The sequence below is a fragment of the Sturnira hondurensis genome, unplaced genomic scaffold, assembly GCF_014824575.4.
Source record: "Sturnira hondurensis isolate 20B ecotype Veracruz unplaced genomic scaffold, ASM1482457v3 Scaffold0006437, whole genome shotgun sequence".
NCBI classification, from domain to species: domain Eukaryota; kingdom Metazoa; phylum Chordata; class Mammalia; order Chiroptera; family Phyllostomidae; genus Sturnira; species Sturnira hondurensis.
In genome coordinates this window covers 8,300,335-8,319,849 of record NW_028079068.1, presented here as the reverse complement: position 1 = coordinate 8,319,849, position 19,515 = coordinate 8,300,335, and the positions used below count along the sequence as shown (strand labels likewise).

Here is a 19,515-nt window from a genome sequence, read left to right as displayed (position 1 = left end):
TTAGACAGATATTAGCAAAGCAGGGATGGTGGGCCAGGTTACCAGGGTAGAAAGCCTCAGGTACCTAGCAACAGGCAAAACTGGGCTGGGACCTCACCCCCAGGGTAACTTTTCCTACCCTACCATATCGCTGGTCATGTGTTTGGGACCCTTCCCTGACCCTTCCTTGATCCTGGTCATTGGGGTTGGACACCCCTCCCCCTCCCTGTGCTTAGATGGGCAAGGATCAAAGGGGCGGGAGAATAGCCCTTAAGCATTAAGCCCCCAGGACAAGGAGGTTCTGACCTACCCATATCAAATATTAATACATCTAGGCTCAGTTGTGTTTCAGCTCCAGGCCCAGAAGAGCAGCAAAACCAGACAAGGGACACCATGGCTGACAGCAGGACCAGCTGCATTGACTAATGACCTGGCACCAACCAATCAGTAGAGACCATGACCCTGAAAGGGCATCCCTGGAAAGCTGATAAATATCCTCTGGGGATCCTCTCCTGAGACCTCTGGATAAATACCCTCAAAACAGAGGACCCAGCGTGGCTCTCTAAGGAGCATGCTGCGCCTTTCTCCACACCCTCCCTACCAGGCACTTTTTACTGGCCTCTGGCTTTCTCTGAAGCTCCAAGGCCCCTTCTTTTGCCTCTAACTTGTTTCCTGAGTCCATTTCTTCTATGCTCACTTCTTATGCCCATGTGACTTTCTAAATAAACTTTCTCTTACAGTTTCAGTCTTGACTGTGAATTCTTTCTTAGCCAGATTTCAAGTATTGAGGTGGCTGAACTGAGATTCAGCCTGACTCCATTTCACTATCAACACCTTTGCTTATTTTTAGCTGTGCTATGAAGTATTTTTATTTTTAATCCAGTTTAATAATTTGATTGTGAAATGATGGAGTTGTTTTGTGGACTATAGTTATATAGAAATGTAGTTTTTAATTTTCAAATACATAAAGATTTTCTGGTTATTATTTGTTACTGATTTCTGGGTCATTTGCCACTTAAAAATTCTTTTCTCCTTTTCCTTTTTATATCTTTGTATAACTCTTTAGTTGATTTATTTTTTTAAGTATCATTAATCTTTTTTGGTAATTATTTGTTGAATGAGATGAGTTTCTTATGGGTTAGAAGCTAGGGCTGGGTTCTAGGGTAGCAACATTTTTGTTTTTCCCTTAGGATCCTTTCTTCTCAGCAGTAGTCAAGATGCAAAACACTTCCCCCTCTCTCTCCAGCTACCAGACTGGTTTTGGAAATGGCTTCTTTCGTATTCCTGCCCATTCATGCCTGTATGCCTTTGTTTATGCTGTATTCCCTTACCTGATTACTGTCCTTTATATCCCTACTTACTTTTAACTCATTCTTCAAGGCCAGCTCTTTTAAAATAGCTTCTTTTATTACTTCTGTACCCCAGTTGCTTCCCCCTTCTCTGAAGTCCTGTTAGCCTTTGTGTTATATTTCTCATTTTGTGCATAAAAGATTGTTAGTTTTCTACTAACTGTAGTTCCACATATTACATAATTATCGTTGCCATAAAGAACATGTATTTGAGGGTGTTACAGTGTGCCATTTACTCTTCTAAACCCTATGTGTGAATTATTAATTTGGTTCTCATACCTGCCTTCTGTGGCATTATTGTTATCCCCATTTAATGAATGAGTAATTTGTCTAAGATAGCATAGCTCGCAAGTGGCATAGAGCAAAGATACGAATCCATGCTCTTTACCGCCATGCTTTATTGGCCTTGTAAATATTTACTGGTTCAGTTCCCCCATTATTTATTATTGTACTATAACTGCCCGAATTCATATGTTTTTCTCCAGAATTTGAAAAAATTGCCGAAATGCATTATTTTTACAAAATCTGTTTTACCCAGCCATTATGATTCTTGAATTATCAGAAAGGTTGTAATGCTCTATGTGTTACCGATAAGTGAATTTTTAATTTTTAATGTAATCTCTTTTTATAGCAGTACGTAATTCTATGATTTTTTTTGATCTTGGATGAGTTTCGAACATTATTTTCTCTTTTGTTAAAAGCTTCCTTCCCCAGTTTTCTTTTTTAATCATGTACATTTTAAGAAAGTATTCACTGTTAGAGACAAGAACAGTTTGTGCCTAGTTAGGACTGTATGAAATGTCTTTATTTATAATCATCGTAGGGAAAAAATAAGGTAGTATTGGACCTGGATGGAGTCTTTAAATAGTTTGAAAATTGTTAGCACCTAGGTCTTAGTGTACTTTCTTTTATGTTATATTTTTATTCCTTTTTTGTAGTATACTTTTATCAGAATCTTCTGATTTCCTGCTTTAGATTTTTGTCAAAAATTAGACATGTAGAAATATTAGCAACTGCCTGACTTCCTCTTTAAAACATAGAAGTGATTTTTTCAATATAGGTTGTTCACAGGCATGTTTAAGTGCCTCAGTTTTTAATTTGTTTTTGAGACTTTCAAAATAGTGCAATGGGTGTTATCATATTTTTGTAGATTATAATGTCTTTGTTTCAATAGAAAGCCTATATATATATATATATATATATATATATATATATACACACACATCTTTTTAGAACAAAAGTCTTTTTTTATAAGAACCTTTCAAGAATTAGAAACGTAGGGAACATTGTAAGATTGCTTGGGATAGACATGAACTTTCATTGTTTTTAGATCCTGAAAGGAAATTCCTTTACATTAAAACAAGGTACTGAAAGCAATATATTTTGGAAAAGTCTTTGCTTTAATGTTTCCAGCGTTTTTATTGATTGCCTCGAAGGATTTTAGCCTTATGATTTTGATTTCCAAAACTTAAACTTGTTCTATGAAAAAATGAAAAAAATTAAAAAATGAAGTTTCTTCAGCATGAAAAACTTTTATGATTCTGAAACAGAATTTACTATTTTTTAAAAGATTTTATTCATTAATTTTTAGAGGGGAAGGGAAGGAGAGGAGAGAAATATCAATGTATGGTTGCCTGTCCTGTGTCCCCCGCTGGGAACTGGCCTGCAACCCAGGCATGTGCCCGGACTGGGAATCGAACCTCGATAGTGTGGTTCACAGGCCCGTGCTCAATCCACTGAGCTACACCAGCCAGGGCCAGAATTTACTATTTAACAAAGTCTTAATAAATATTTGTATCACTACCTTTCCTTTTGAAGATATAAAAGAAGATTCTCAATCATGTTATTTCATTGAATATAGTGACTAAATGTGAGCTGCTCCAGATTTGATCTGGACTGTTTAATGATAACCCAGTTACCCTGGCAAGAGTCAGTAATGTATATTATAATCAATTGAATGAGGGTCATGTTTATTATGTTTCTCTGCAAAGTGCAACACAGTTTTCTTTTTAAAATGTGTTATTTTTTGTTTGGGGTGGTTAGATGATATTTTGAAATGAAAATGTCACGAAGGGAATAATAGTTGGATCTTTGTAGTGCAGAGAGATGTGAGAAGGCTAGGATATATGTTTCTAGCTTTTATGTCTTATATGACACCATGATTTCTCCAGAGGAAGAGGTATTTTGTTTTTGATTTTGTTTTTTGGTAGAACAGCTGGCTTCACAAACTGCTCATTGTTTATATGGAGCCACTTCCAGCGGACAGGGATGGTAAGTCTGGGATAATGGCGGTGTTCCAGAGAGGAATCAAAACGTAACAAGGACACTTGAGCCACAGTAGCCAGTGTCTTAAGAGAGGCATTGCATTTTTTCCTTTAAATCACTATGGATATATGTCAACTCCATTAATTTTATTCTTTTATTATGTTGGATTTATTTAATATTGTAGTAGAATAATCTGGTGTGGTAAGTTTTGTTTCCTAAAGTACTGTTCTTTGTAATTTTTTTTCATTTTGCCATGTCTGTTATCATAGCATTTTATCTTAGATTGCAAGTTAAAAACTATTCTGTTATGTTTATATTAGATTACTAGCTTTATATATGTGTATCTGTAGTCATGTGCAGTCTATGAAGACTTGAAAAGATTTTGGACTTTGGAATTGGGCTTTATACATTTTTCTTTAGATTTAGTTGTTGGGCATGTTATTTAACTTCTCTGAACCCTGATTTTCTAATCTTTGCAGTAATTAGTAATGACCATTGCATAGGCTTATTTTAAGTAGCAGTAAATGAGTAGACCTTGTGGTTCTTCCACACAGTAGATACTCAATTAATTAAGTCATTTCTTTCTCTGGTAAGGTCTTTTCAAAAGTTATTTCCAGATTTAATAATGCCATATCTAAATAATTTTCTTCAGGTTTTCTCTTGGTTTCCACAGAAGAGTAAGATCTATCAAAGAGAATTGTATGACTTTTAGACTAGTGAGGATAAAAGGAATTTGCTAGGGAAAGAGGAAGGCAGATTTAAAAGTTTACAAAACAGTTTTAAAAAGGTATTTGCTTGACTACTCTGTGTGCACTGGTGTGACTTGTCAGGGCGCCATTATGTACTAGGGATATGTTTTATTGAAAGTAGGACTTTTGTGAGTAGATTGTTCAAATGTAAGGACCTTAGTAACATTAAAAGGACTCAAAAATGACAACTATGTGCCTAGTTGTCATTTTCCTACCCCCTGCCTTTTTTTCTATTCTAAGTGCTTATTATATACTGAGCATGTATGATTCTACACTATTAACCATCATTATTCAAGAGAAGAGTAATTTTATCTACCTAGAGTAAGATCATAATTCTATTTTTATGTTTAGAGTACTTTAATATTTTCATTTTTGGAAGTAATACCCTCTGCAAGCCTGATTGTGAATCGTTTGGGCATGTTTGGCTCTCTTTGTCCTTGTTAAAACAAGCTAATGTCCACGTACAGGGACTGCTTGTAGAAACATGGATGTGTCTAGTGAGCTGTGAGGAACAGATGTTTCAGGGGTAACAAAAGATGTGAAACTGGCTTATGTTGGTAATAACAGTGTGTTACAAAATTCTCCCAAGGTTCAAAAAATGGTTCTGTATATCTAGTTGTTTTGTGGCTTTTCTTCTGGTAATTTTAGTGTTTGATGCAAAAAAATTGGAAAAATAGGAAAGTGCAAAGAAGAAACTCATCAAAAGTCACTGTAATCTTGTCAAAAATAATTTTTAATGTTTGGATGTATGTCAGTCTTGTATTTTTGCCACTTGTGTGTCTGTATATGTATTTACTAAATTATTTTACAAAAATTATATAATGTTTCAGAGTTTGCTTCTTTTTTTTACTTTGGAAATTACTGGCAGTATTTTGTTACAACAGTTGTTTGATAGAAGAAAAACAGCATGAAAGTATTGGTGGGTAGAGTATTTGTAAACTCCTCAGGTTAGTGAGAGTGGGGCAAGGCTTGGTTAAGAAAGCAGCTAGAGACGTGAATTTTACATGCTGTGTGTAGAATGACTTAAAATTGGGGATAGTGTTCTTTCTCTTATTAGCACGGTTTCTGTGACCACTCCTTTTGGAGAATTAGAGGTATTTTCCTCTGTGAGATTGTGATTCCTCTTTCACAATAGTCACAGAAGGTTGAAGGGCAAAGAGAGATAAGAGGCTTTTCTAAGACGAACATAAGGTAGAATCAGCCAGACACATGCAGTTGCAGTAAATATATTGCTTCTAACAATGGTGAGATTCTAGCGTGCCTGAATTTGGAGGAAACTCAGGCCCTATGCAACTCTGAAACACCATTTTTTCAGATAAGGAACCTACTCGACTTATCAAAAGTTGTGTACTAGTTAGTGTAACTAGTTAGTATGGGAGATAGATAATGTAGTGGTAACTCTTATATACTGTGAAATTTGTAACTTTTCTAAATTTCTCTATTTTTGCTTTGTATTTTTCATGTGTGCAATTTGCTTTTCTCAGTTTTCTACTCATTTCTGTATATTCCATACTGCACTTTTTTTGTGTAATCTTCAGTAGCTGTTATGTAGAACTAGTATATATTTTAAAATCATTGTCTTTATTGAATACTGTTATCTACTCTGTTTAAGGTTACATAAGTAGTGCTATTTAACTTTTATGTGTCTTTCTCAAAACTGAATAAAAGTTAGTTACTCTGTTTTATTTCCATATAATTCTAAGTTTATGATTAACATTTTTACTATAATCTTACCTTTACTATTATTAGGAGCTCCACAACATTTCATCTGAAAAAAGGATTTCCATTCTTGTAATGGGAGAAGAGCATTAGTCCAAAAGAGCTGAATGGAGCAACAATTGTCAGAAAAGCCCATGGGGAGTAAATTATAATATAGAAACACTCTCACTAAAATAAGTTATGAACCTATGTGTCCCCATTACTTTAACAATTATAAGTTCTAATTTATGAGTTCTAATTCTAAAAGGAAACATTAGAACTTTCTTTTTATAAGAATGTTAAGGCATTGGCAGCAGCGCTGAGGCCTGTAGCAGGGTAAGGGCTGGTCCAGCCCCTACCTAGGCAGGAATTGCATAGAGTAGAATCTGCCCACTTTCTGTTTTTTATCCAGATCAGATCTGGCCTGTTTTTATATTTAATATGGAACCATCAAATGGGTTAGTGCCTCTCAAACAATTAACAATACTTTAGACATTAGCACTTTATTTTTCTCATTGGGTAGCTAGTTGTGGGAGGAGGGAAGGTATTTATACCTTCAATTGATTACTTTTCAAGAATTTTTAAAGATGAATATTATAGTCAATCTTAAACCTTTTGTAAAGTCTCAGGTGTCTTTATTTAAAAGATTGGGAGTGGGCCAGTGCTTCCTTAGCAGGGAAGATGGGAAATCCTTTAATGGTTTATCTTAAATCTGTCCCCTTCCCCATTCTCAAAACAGAGAATATACTCTTAAATGTCAAACATTTTTGTTGTTGTTTTTTAAACAATCGATTGCTATCTGATTCAGACTGTATAGACTTAGGAATTATAATATTGCCATTTCTGTGAATTTTACTATGTGATGTGTTAGCTGAGGTCTCTGCCAAAGCAGAAAAAATAGGCTATGGTCGTTAGATAATTGCATTTCTAATGCTGAAGTATTATCAGACTGTAGTATTACTTTAATGTTATTAAAACAATCCATAATCTGCTAGTTTTGCATGCACCTGTATGAAAGCAATTCAGGAAGTTGAACAAAACTAGTTAACTGGGGAATTAACAAATGTTGATCTAGTATAACATTTTATCTTATTTTTTGTATATTAAAAAAGTCTGCACGATTACATTTACTTCCTTTGTAATTCACATATCAAAATAATGGTAATAGTATATGGGTGCCAAGATTGAGTATGAAGTAAAAAACAAAACTGTGTAGCATTGAAGTTTTAGGTATATCTGTGTGGTGGTACAGCCATGAGAATAGGGATTTATAAACTCTGTACACATGAAATTATGTACAGAGAATTTTTTAAACTTTATAAACCATATGAAAATATAAATCTTTTTTAAAAATTTTATTTTAATTGTTGTTCAAGTACAGTTTTCTGTCTTTCACACCAATCCCAGCCCACCTGCCCTGTGCTCCCCACCTCCCTCCCATTTCCACCCCGTTTAGTTTTTGTCCATGTGTCCTTTATACTTGTTCCTGTAAACTCTTCCGCTTTTCCCCTGAAATTCCCTCCCCTCTCCCCTCTGGTCACTGTCAGCCTGTTGTCTACTTCAGTGTCTTTATTTATATTTTGCTTGCTTATTTGTTTTGTTGTTTAGGATCCTGTTAAAGGTGAGATTATATGGTATTTGTCTTTCACCCAGCATAATGCTTTCTAGTTCCATCCATGCTGTTGCAAAAGTAGGAGCTCCTTCTTTCTTTCTGCTGCATAGAATTCCATTGTGTAAGTGTACCATAGTTTTTTGATCCATTCATTTACTGATGGGCACCTAGGCTGCTTAAAAAATGTAAAAGTGCTGTTTTTTTAATATTTAAAAATATATATACTTTATTGATTATGCCATTACAGTTGTCCCATTCCCCCCCTTCACTCCCCTCCCTCCTGCACACCCCTCCCCCACCATTCTCCCCTTTTGTTCATGTTCTTGTATCACAAGTATTTTAGATTCTGTATTTCCCATATTATTCCTGCCCTCCCCCCTATTTTCTACCTACCGTCTATGCTACTTATTCTCTGTACCTTCTCCCCCCTTCTCCTCCTCCCACTCCCCTGTTGCTAACCCTCCATGTGATCTCCAGGCTTTCTAGGCTGGAGATCACCCTCCATGTGATCTTTCTAGGCTTCAGCTCCTGATCTAGCTGTCCTCTTAGTTTGCTTTTGTTTTAGGTGTGGTTGTTAATAACTGTGAGTTTGCTGTCCTTTCACTGTTCATATTTTTATCTTCTTTTTCTTAGATAAGTCCCTTTAACATTTCATATAATAAGGGCTCGGGATGACGAACTCCTTGAATTTGACCTTATCTGAGAAGGACTTCATCTGTCCTTCCATTCTAAATGAAAACTTTGCTGGGTAGAGCAATCTTGGCTGTAGGTCTTTGGAGTTCATGACTTGGAATACTTCTTTCCAGCCCCTTATTGCCTGTAAGGTCTCTTTTGAGAAATCCACTGACAGTCTGATGGGAACTCCTTTGTAGGTGACTTGTCCTTTTATCTCTTGCTGCTTCTAGGATTCTCTCCTTCATTTTAATTTTGGCTAATGTAATGATGATGTGCCTTGATGTGTTCCTTCTTGGGTCCAACTTCTTTGGCACTCTCTGAGCTTCCTGGATTCCCTGGAAGTCTGTTTCATTTGGCAGATTGGGGAAGTTCTCCTTTATTATTTGTTCAAATAAGTTTTCCACTCGTGGCTGTTCCTCTTCCCCTTCTGGTACCCCTATAATCTGGATGTTGGAACGTTTAAAGATGTCCTGGAGATTCCTAAGCCTCCTCAATTTTTTGAATTCTTGTTTCTTCCTTCTCTTCTGTTTGGTCGTTTTTTTCTTCCTTTTGGTCCACTCCCTTGATCTGAGTCCCAGTTTCCTTTCCATCACTGTTGGTTTCCTGTGCATTTCCCTTCGTTTCAATCAGTTTAGCCTTCATATGTTCCTCTAATTTGCGATTAAAATCAACCAATTCTGTGAGCATTCTGATCACCAGTATTTTGAACTGTGCATCTGAAAGGCTGGCTATTTCTTGGTCACTTAGAATTATAGGCTCTGGGGCTTTGAGCTGTTCTTGAGTCATAATGCTTGGTCTGTTCGCACCTGTTATGTATGTATGAGGGGTGTTATGTATGCTATGTATGTATGTATGTGTTGTGTATGTATGTATGTATGAGGGGTGGAGCCTTAGGTGTTCACCAGGGCGGGGCGACCTAGTTGCTGGGTTGTGAGGCTGTATGTGGGGGCAGGGTCAGAGGGGGAAAAAATGGCACTTTGCTCCGCTCCGCTCTCTCTCAGATTTCTGAGAGAAATTTACAGGTGGTGCATATAAGACTTAAATTCCTAAATTTCTGAGATTTCCCCTCTGCAGCTTCCCACAAGCAAATTGGGCCCCTCTGGTGCTGGTTCCCGGGTGTGTGGGCCTGTGTACTCTCCAGGACCCTGTAGGTCACTCCAAGGAACTCTCTGTGAGCCTGGGAGCCTCTCCCGGCCCCTTGACCCCAAGAAAATCTTTCCAGTTGGTGCTTTCAGGCTGTAATTCCTGTTGCTGGGGCCCTAGCCTGAGCGGTCTGTCTCACTGTTCGCTTCTTTGCTTGGTTTATCTGCGCACAAATGTGTGACCACAGTCAGCCAGCTGCCCTGTGCCCTTACTGGGTCCGACTGTCGCCACCCCACACCTGGGATCCACCAACTGCCTCTGCCTTCGCCTCCGCCTCCGCTCTTGTGTCGGTGGGACCAAAGGATCTTTTTAGCCGGACCCCACTCTGCCGCTGACTCTGTCCCTCTTACCCATCTGGCTGAGTGGATCGTTGTTGTCGGACTTCCATACAGTTCAATTTTCACTGTTATGGCTGCGTTTCTGTTACTAAAACTTTGCTGTCTTTAAATTTAGTTGTGGGAGGGGGCACAGTGTTTCCACCTATTCCTCCATCTTGGCCAGAAGTCCCTTTCGGCCTTCCCTTGGCACCAAGTCGTATATGCGCCACCTGTAAAGCTGCTGGGGGAGGGCTGCACTGCTGGGAGCCTGTGCAGCGAGACAGGAAAAAATACTGTATTTTTTATTTTTGTGTGTGAGTGTAGTAACTACATGTAAACATAATATAATGTGTATTCTGTATTAGAAATCAAACATCATGATTTACTTTTTTTAGTGGTAAGTCAGCATCCATTGGATGTTTTCTGAAGTGGATCTTTTTAAAGTAATAATGGATTACAACTCAAAATAAAGATATTAATGAATCATTAAAAAAAAGAATTTTGAGCCCCGGCTGGGTGCTCAGTTGGTTAGAGCATTGTGATACCAGGTCAGGGCATAACAAGAATCAACTGATAAACACATAAATAAGTAGAACAACAGACAAATTGATGTTTCTCTTTCTCTCTCCCATTTCCTCTTCTCCCCCCTCAAATCAATAAATAAAATTTAACAAAAAAGAATTTTGCCTTTCCAAGGCAAAGAAAAAGAGAAACTGATTGAGTATGTGGATGGAAGTTTCCATTAAAGCCATCTGAAAAAGCTTGGAAGGGTGTGGTTACCACTGAGCTTCGTAATTACTCAGAAAAGAGATTAGGGAGATTTTTGTATATTACACGGTCTCTGGTGAGTATACAAGTGATGAAGAACAGACAGTTTTACTTAAATGTTCTTTAGAGATTTATTTGCTTTCAGTGACTAAGCAAAGGGAAAGTCTTTACGCAGACTGAAATCAGAGTCCAATGAAAGAATTTATCATAAAGTTAACTTTCTAAGTTATCTGTTTGGGCTCCTGTAAAAGAAAACCCTAGTTTGAAAAGTAATGAAATATCACGTAACAAGAAGTCCGTAGGTAGTTTCCATGGTTGATCGACTCTGTGATCCAGTTTCTTTATCTGCTCTGTCATTACTATAGAATTGACTTCATTTTTATGCTTCTACAGATTGGCTGTGGCGTTTGTGTACGTTGTATATAGATACGAAAATTTATAGAAGAATGAAAGTAGTTTCTTCTTCTTTGTATGTTTGTTTAAAAGTAGGAAACATGTCCTAGATATAAACCCCTCCCCCAAATCTTCATGTTTCATTAGCCACTATTGTGTTCCATATCTTTCTTTCTTTCTTTCTTTCTTTCTTTCTTTCTTTCTTTCTTTTTTCAGTTACTTGTTTTATTTCTGTGCTTTGGATTTCTCCCTTTTTTTTTAAAATTCTTGTTCAAGTACAGTTTTCTGTCTTATATTCCCAGCCCTGCCCGCCCCATATCTTTCTTAAATTAATCTTTGGTGAGGGGCATGGGATTAAGGCTTGATAATTATTTGGGTTAGAATGGGTGTATATGGGGAGTTCAGTCTCCATGACGGTTATAGTAACTAGTCATGGAGACTGAACAAATAGTAACAAATTCTTAAGAAGTAGATTAAGAATTTATTGATGTGTGATTTGGGTTAAGAAATATGTGCTTTTGGTCAAGTTTCTTAATTTCTCTACACATCTCCCCATCTAAAATATAGGTGCTAATACCTAGTTCATAGGGTTGTTTGTAGAATTAAACCAAATAATTAAGATAGCATGGATTCTGACATTTAGTAAGTATGCAATAAATATGTTAATTTCTATAACTGGTACTTTTATCTCTATGTAGTTTTATATTCAAAGAAAACTATGAAAATGGCATTTTCACTTTAAAAGATTAGTTTCGATTTTTCCTGAAGATATAAGGACCTAAACCAAAGTTGTTGAAGCTCCCATTTTGTTCTTTAGTCTTCTTATACAAGGGGGACCCCCCCAAAACTGGTATTCATTTATTAAAAATTGTGTATTTATTCTTACATGTTTAAACTTTAGTAACCTTTAGAGTACTCTCCATTTGATGCAGTATACCTATTGAGATATTTTCTCCACTGTTCAAAACTGTTTTTGAACTAGTTGATTTTGATACCTTTTAGTGCTTCTGCTGATTTTTGTTTCACCTCTTCCACATTGGCAAAATGTTTCTCTTTGAGGACTGTTTTCAACCTGGGAAACAAAAAAAAAAGTTGCTTTGGGCAAGCAACTTTGGGTGCATAGGGAGGGTGGGGCACCAGGATCATGTCTTTTTTGGTCAAAAACTGCTGAACACTCAGCATGGTGTGAGCAGGTGCACTTGTAAATCACCATAAAATGTGCAAATATGTTGAAAAAGTTAAAAAAATTCACTGAAATGGAATGCAGCCTCCCACAACAATGCCAGTTGGTCCACTGATACAGATGGGTTCCTAGAATACTCACCGAACAAGGGAAGCCTCTACTGCAAGGGGCCCACCCTCCAGAAGATAATTCCAGGTTTTTTTCAAATTATACTAGTAACAAAAATAGGGAAAGCACAGTAAGTTTAATATCAGCTGCCATTAAGACAATTTTATATGCTTGTGTTAACTAATATTTTATTTTTTATATTTGAGGTAGCATGAAAACTGAAGTGACATATTTTATGAAAATGTACTATTGTATTAATGACATATTAGTAATTTCCCTTAACGTAGGCTTTTACATTTTTGTCTTTTTTGCTATAATAAAAAATGTAATCTGGTTAAAGTGTAATTCTCTCACATTCTTTGATATTTGCAGATGGCTTGTTCAATCAGTATATCAGTCAACAGGAATATAAGCCACGATGGAGTCAAATCATTCCCAAAAGCACCAAAGGTAAGCCCTAACTTCTAGGTTGTGGGTGTTTTGCTCTAATATCTCATTTTCACTTTTCCTACAGTAGCTCAAGTTTCACGTGCTCTATTAATGAAAAGCAGGTGTTTAAAACAAGATGTAGGTGCCTTAACTAGATGGCAAGTTTAATTTATGACATTAAATTTTTTTAAACTTCTTTATTTTATTGCCATACCAGAAGATTGGACAGTTTTACATAGAATGCCATCATGAGCTACTTTGATAGAGACTCTGTAAAATTATAAATCATTGTCTTATAATGCCAGACATGTTCCTGAAAAACCTTAAGTTCCTTAGAATTGTCCACTAGAGCTAATAGAGCTCATGAGAATAGTGTAAATGGGCATACTGTTCTAGATCTTTGGAATTTTATAACCAGGTACTAATAAAAAAAAGAGTAGTAATTCTAATAAAAATAAATAATATTAGTGTAGTTAAATCTTTGCAGGCACTTATATGGAACATTACAATGAGCTTGGAGTCTTAAACTCTAGGGCTCATGCTGCTTTCTTTGAGTGCATTTGCTTCTGTTATATGGATAGCATTCTCCTATTATATCAGTCATATCTGAGGTAATTTTCTTTAAAGAAATAAATATTATAGCAAACAGACTGCAACTGTGTATTTGAAAACTAATGGATAAAATATATAAAATACAAACATACGAACAATAAATTCATTTTTCTTATATGTTTTTGCAAGTGCCAATACTTACTGAGAAGAAAGGAAAGGAAAAAACTTCAGTGATAATGAGCTGCAGAATCAAAATCTAACTATTAGAAAGGAGAAAGAATTTGCAGAGAACTTTTGAATGATTGCTTTTGAATATACTAGTAATGAAAAGCTTCAATTTTGATCTCATTCTTTATGTATAAGAACTAACATTTTAGTCTTTTTCATAGTACCCCTGAGAAATTAGTAAAAGGTTGGGTATTTCCTAATTTTACATAGGAGGAAATATACATTGTATACTTTACAAAGAAAATTATTAGCCAAAGTAATATATTTCAGTTAATGTGAGAGTTATAAAAAAACCCTTTGGTTTTCTGGTTTGTATCAGATAAGACATTAGAATCCTATAACCTATTGAATTATTGATATGAAGTTATATCTTCATTTATGTTAAGGTTTGCTATAAAGTAAGAGTATTAGTTATAAGTTTAACAATAGTTCTCTCCTGCAGATGTTTAAAAGTTTCACTGATGGAAATATCAATCAAAGGAAGGCAAATCTTACATGTTCTCAGTCAGTACTCATATAAAATAGTGATCTATTGGACGCGAACTGTTTTCTGAAATATTGACACAAAGTTAACACAGTAAGAAAATCATTAGTATAAAACTTGATAGCATCTTAGCTTTAGGTAGCTGGTTTTATGAATTTTAAAATCCCATTCTACTTATAAGCTTTGCCTGGATTATATACCTGATATTTAATTCTGTAATTGTTTTCCACCTTCACTTTCTTACTTCAGTAGTTTAGAGTTATCTTGTCTTAGGTTTTTGTGGAATATTCTGTGTCTGCTGGTTTATGGCATTGGTCATAAATACATTGAAAATCGCTTCCAATTACATTAATAGCCTGAAAACAATTGGTAAAAAGAGCAAGATAATTATTATAAACACAACTGTTACATTATTTTTTTAGTCATTTTACTATTAATATTGAAAGAATAAGTACCTTTTATTTTTATTAGTCATTACAGACTATAATTTACTCTGGTTTTCTGGTGGTTCTATATTGTTCCTTTATAAGAAAATACTGTTTCTATTTCAGGTGATGGAGAAGATAACCGACCAGGAATGAGAGGAGGCCATCAGATGGTTATTGATGTTCAAACAGGTGAGGGATACTTGCAATGGAAAACAAATTTTTAAAAAATTACACATTTTTGAATATCAGGTGAACATGAATATACTTTCCATTTATTATAAAGGTTAAATGTTATTGGCCATAACCTAGTGGCAGAGAAGATAGGCACTAGCCATGGGTATAATGTAAACTAGGCAGCAACTTGTAAGAGGAGAGGCTACTGCACAAAGGAATCAGATAACCTAAAGGGAATGTAATGCGTAGCCCTTTATAGCTGTGTGTGTGTGTGTGTGTGTGTGTGTGTGTGTGTGTGTGTGTGTGTAATTTTATTTGTGGTTTTCATTGTAAACTGATATATTTCTAGATTTTCAGTGCATTTATATTTTAATGCCATACTATGGGAATTATAGCAATAAAATAGGCTTATGGTATATTTTTAGAGGGGGAGAATACCAAATTAGGTAGCTTAAGTGTTGGTGGATCTATTAATTGCCAAACACTGTTCACAAGCCTATAAAGAATTTATTTTAGTTATTCTATTTTGCTGCCTTTTAAATTTTATTTTATAATTCGGTATTGAAAATTTTTCTTAGATTTTTACAGGCTAGGACAGCTTAAATACCATTATATTTAGAGGTTAATGCTAAAATTATAATAGTTTTTAAATTACCATCTTGAAAAGCAAGTAATACCAAGAATTTACTATGATTTTAGTTTGTTATCTGATTTTAGACAACTATACTACATAGAATGCCAATATTCATCCAAGTAATATTTTACATCTTCCAGTGTAACTTATTTCTGTTGTGTTATGCTCACTCATAGTGTTTCAGGAATAAATAAGCTTTTTTGTAGATCGTAAAATAATTAAGAGTGAAAATTATTTTAATGTAGATAATCTAGACTGAATATATTTTCACAAACATTTTGTAAATAACAAGAAATTATAATATTTTATTTAAAATTAACTGTTCCCTCTCCAAGATACATCATAATTAAAATGCTGAAGGTTAAAAATAGAGAATCTTAAACACAGCAGGAGAAAAGCAGTTGCCTACAGGAAAGTTTCCATAAGACTGTCAGCTGATTTCTCAAAAGAAACTTTACAGGCAAGAAGGGATTGGCAAGAAAAATGCAAAGTCATGGAAAGCAGGGACCTACAGCCAAGACTGCTTTACCCATCATAGCTATCATTTAGAATTGAAGGGCAGATAAAGAGCTTCCCCAAAAAGAGGGGAAAAAAAGAGTTCATCATCACCAAACCATTATCATATGAAATGTTAAAAGGACTTATTTAAGAAAAAGATGAACAGTAAAATGCCATAAAATACAAATCTATCAACAATTGAATCTAAAAAACAAACTAAGCAGACAGAAGAACACAGACAGAATTTACCAAGGCACTTTTAAATACTTGAGGTATTTATTTCATCATGGATGTACCAGTGCGCTTTTAAACAGGTTGACTTAATTATCTTCAAAGAGATTATGGTTTTTCTAAATCTTTGAAAGAACCTTGGTGTGACCACTGGGGTTGAGTGTGTGGGAACAGAGTGTGTGTGTGTGCCTTCACGTGTGTGACAGATGCACTGGGATGTGCGTCCTCTGGACTTTACTACTGTCTTTTTATTTGACCTTGAATGAGTTTTCATAATAATGATAAAAATGAGAGTAATAAATTAAGTTGTAGTGAGAGTTAAAGGAAATAATATATTTTATATATAAAGTATGTATCATTTATATATTTTATATGTAAAAATATACAGTATATACTGATTAGTTCTTTTGTTTTTGACAGAATCTCACAATGGATATTTTTAGAAATTATTTATTTATTTATCTATCTATCTATTTATTTATTTATCTATTTATTTTTTAGAGAGAGGAGCAGGGAAGGAGAAAGAGTGGGAGAGAAACATCGATGTGTGGTTGCCTCTCACGTGTCCCCCATTGGGGACCCGGCCCGCAACCCAGGCATGTGCCCTGACTGGGAATCAAACCAGCAACCCCTTGCGTCACAGGCCCGTGCTTATTCCACTGAGCCACACCAGCCAGAGCTCCCAGTGGAAATACTTTTAAATAATTTTACAATTTGAAAAACCATTTAAAACAACCATTTGAAAAATGTGTGGTGGGAAAAAACAAGAACTTACTCAGTATTTATTTTGATATATTTATTTCATCTTTTATATATATTGTCTTGATTTTAGAAAGGAAGGGAAGCTGTAAGTATACTTGTAAGATTTTTAGAATTTTAAAAAAAAGTTAAAACCCCGTCTAACAATTATGTTGATAGCCCTGGGTAGTGTGGTTCAGTGGATTGAATGCTGGCCTGCAAACCAAATCACCTCTCTGATTCCCAGTCTGGGTATAAGCCTGGGATGCCAGCCAGATCCCCCCAGTAGGGCGTGTTGTGAGAGGCAACCACGCATTGATGTTTCTCTCCCTCTCTCTCCCACCTTTCCCCTCTCTAAAAATAAATAAATAAAATCTTTTTTTAAAAAATAGAATTTTGTTGATAAAGCAGTAGGTAGGTTTAGTAATAAACAATGATTTTTCCCCAAGTAGAGCTTGAAGAACCTGGAAGTTTTATCTTTATAAAGTTGGGGCCTAAGTAGAGGTTAGACAAGCCCCATTGTTAAAGTATACATATGCATCTTGAAGGTTTCCAGAGGGAGGGCTCTTAATCTGTTCAATTTATGTACAAAATTTTGTTTGTATATTTTTCTGGGAAGAGAATCCATGAATTCAGATCCTCAAAGGCACTGTTCACTCAAAAAGTTAAGGACACCTTTACTAGAGTAAAACTTTATGAAGTTCATTACATGTTCCTTTTAAAGTGGTTTGTATTTCAGAGCAGTTATTGCTTCATAGTGTTTCATGTGGCTTGTTTTCTTAAATATTAAAAACTTTATAGTACCTAAATTTTCTTTTTTTTTAGTCTACAGTTTTTTCCGTTTGCTACAGCTCTAAGAATAATTTTAGAAAGTACATGATGCTATAAATTTTACTTTTTAATTTTCAGACCTTTCTTCCATCCTAAGTGAATTCTGTCGTTCCATACCATGACAGAGAAGGAATGTAATATGTTGGTATGATTAATTATAATATCTGTACGTGGCACCTCTCTACTTAAATTCTTCAACTCTGAATTGACTTTCATTGATGAGGAAAATAAGGCGAATAGAAAGAGAGAAAAGGCACAACCATTTTGTTTCATTGTACCAGTCTCTTCAGATGAAAATTTAAATGTTCATTCTACCGGGCAGCTCTTTGCTATGTAACTGTCACTGAATTACTAGCCCTTTCCCCTCTCAATCAGAATAGGTAGTAGGACACAGGCAAAAAACCAGTAATATTCGGCATCTACAAAAGAATTTGAGGGGATGGTGCTTGTCACTCAGAAGAGCACTTCATGGAAATCTGTACCTTTGACTATTTTCTACCAATTCTATGCAAGTATTGTTTTATTTTTACACATGATGCCGCATTATTGGTTTTCCTTATATTCCTTAAAGAAACCTTTGAAGGAAGTAGGTAAACATGGGTTTTGGTTGTTATTTACAAATATATTCATATGGCTATATTGCTCCATCTACACATAGCATAAATCTTTTTCTTTAATACGGTTATCGAAAAGGAATTCTGAAACATAGCCTTAATTAAGAATACAAAGTATATTGTCATAGGCAGAAAAGACAGCCTTTTAGCAGAAAAAGTAACTACATGTTGAATTTACTGAAAAGATCAGTGTCTAGATAGTTTTTTTTTTTTAAGATTTTATTTCTTTATCTTTAGAGGGGAAGGGAAAGAGAGAGGGAGAGAAGTATCATTGTATGGTTGCCTCTGGTGAGTCCCCTACTGGGACTGTCCTGCAACCCAGGCATGTGCCCTGACTGGGAATCAAACCGCGGTCGTGTGGTTCACAGGCCCGCGCTCAATCCACTGAGCTACACAAGCCAGGGCTAGATAGTTTTTTTAATCTTAGCTTTATGTAAGAATAGAGTTTTATTTTAGAAGGGAGGTGGACGAATTCAGTTGATAATCTGCTGGGTCATGAGAGTTCAAGGAAATTGTAAAGCATATAAAACATCATTCCCCTTACAATCTATTCCTCTCTTCAAAAACTCTCATACCCCCCCCCCCCAAAATACTGTCATACCCATTTAAGGTCTTTCTAACTACATTTTTAGATGGATTAAGCTTGTTTTTATCTTGAATATAAATTTATATTTCTTAAGACTTTTTTCCATTTTACTTGTTTTTTTCTCAGCATCTGTATTAAACTAATAATTAAGTGAGACTCCTTCACTAGCCTGTTAACCATTCTCCTACCTCTTCTGTCTGACATATGAATTTTATCTAAGGTTGGGCCCACCCTTGTCAGTGCTTATGTAGTATATGCATTCTCCACTGTTTCAAAGTGGGAAAATCATTTAGTTACAAAAACAGTGTGCCATCTTGTGGAGAATAATGCAATCAGCACAGTCTAATTTACCCCTAAAAAATAAGAGTTAGATATGGCATTTGGGCTCTTAAAGTAAAAAGTCTGCCTCTTTGTGAAAAATAGTGTTAAAGAAATGGATGTTTTAACGTTTCTACCTTATTTTTAGTGGACATAAGATACGTAGATTAGTACTACTGGTGCTCAGTAGCTGTAGAGTTTATTCAATACTGGTACCAAAAAGACCCATACCGAAGAATATGATCGAATTTTAGTTTTTGTGGCCTGAGTAATGAGAGATTTATTTATTGGTTTATGATTGATTTATTATAATCTCTTAGAATAAAATTGACGTAGCATTTTGAACAATTGGTTTAACAATAGGCTTTATTGGTCAATTTACTTCAATTCCTTTCTTTCATTGGCTCCTCCTATTCAGTTAGTTTCACGTGCTGCAGGTAGAGATCTGACCTGCTACGTCTCTGCCTAGGGTCTTCTGCAGCTACTCCACATTCCAACGTCTGTGGCTCTGGCTCCTCAAATTCTTAGCCT

At 35.4% G+C, this 19,515-nt stretch overlaps 1 protein-coding gene across 3 annotated transcripts in view; it reads left to right on the top strand.

Annotated features, from left to right (window-relative positions):
- The window catches only part of MKLN1 (muskelin 1), a 337,548-nt gene that overhangs the window by 239,231 nt on the left and 78,802 nt on the right, over positions 1-19,515 (top strand). For all 3 annotated transcript variants that reach the window (XM_037049181.1, XM_037049180.1, XM_037049179.1), the window contains 2 exons: positions 12,612-12,689; positions 14,484-14,549. In XM_037049181.1, coding sequence (XP_036905076.1) covers positions 12,612-12,689; positions 14,484-14,549 — 144 coding nt within the window. The remainder of the gene's footprint in view (positions 1-12,611; positions 12,690-14,483; positions 14,550-19,515) is intronic.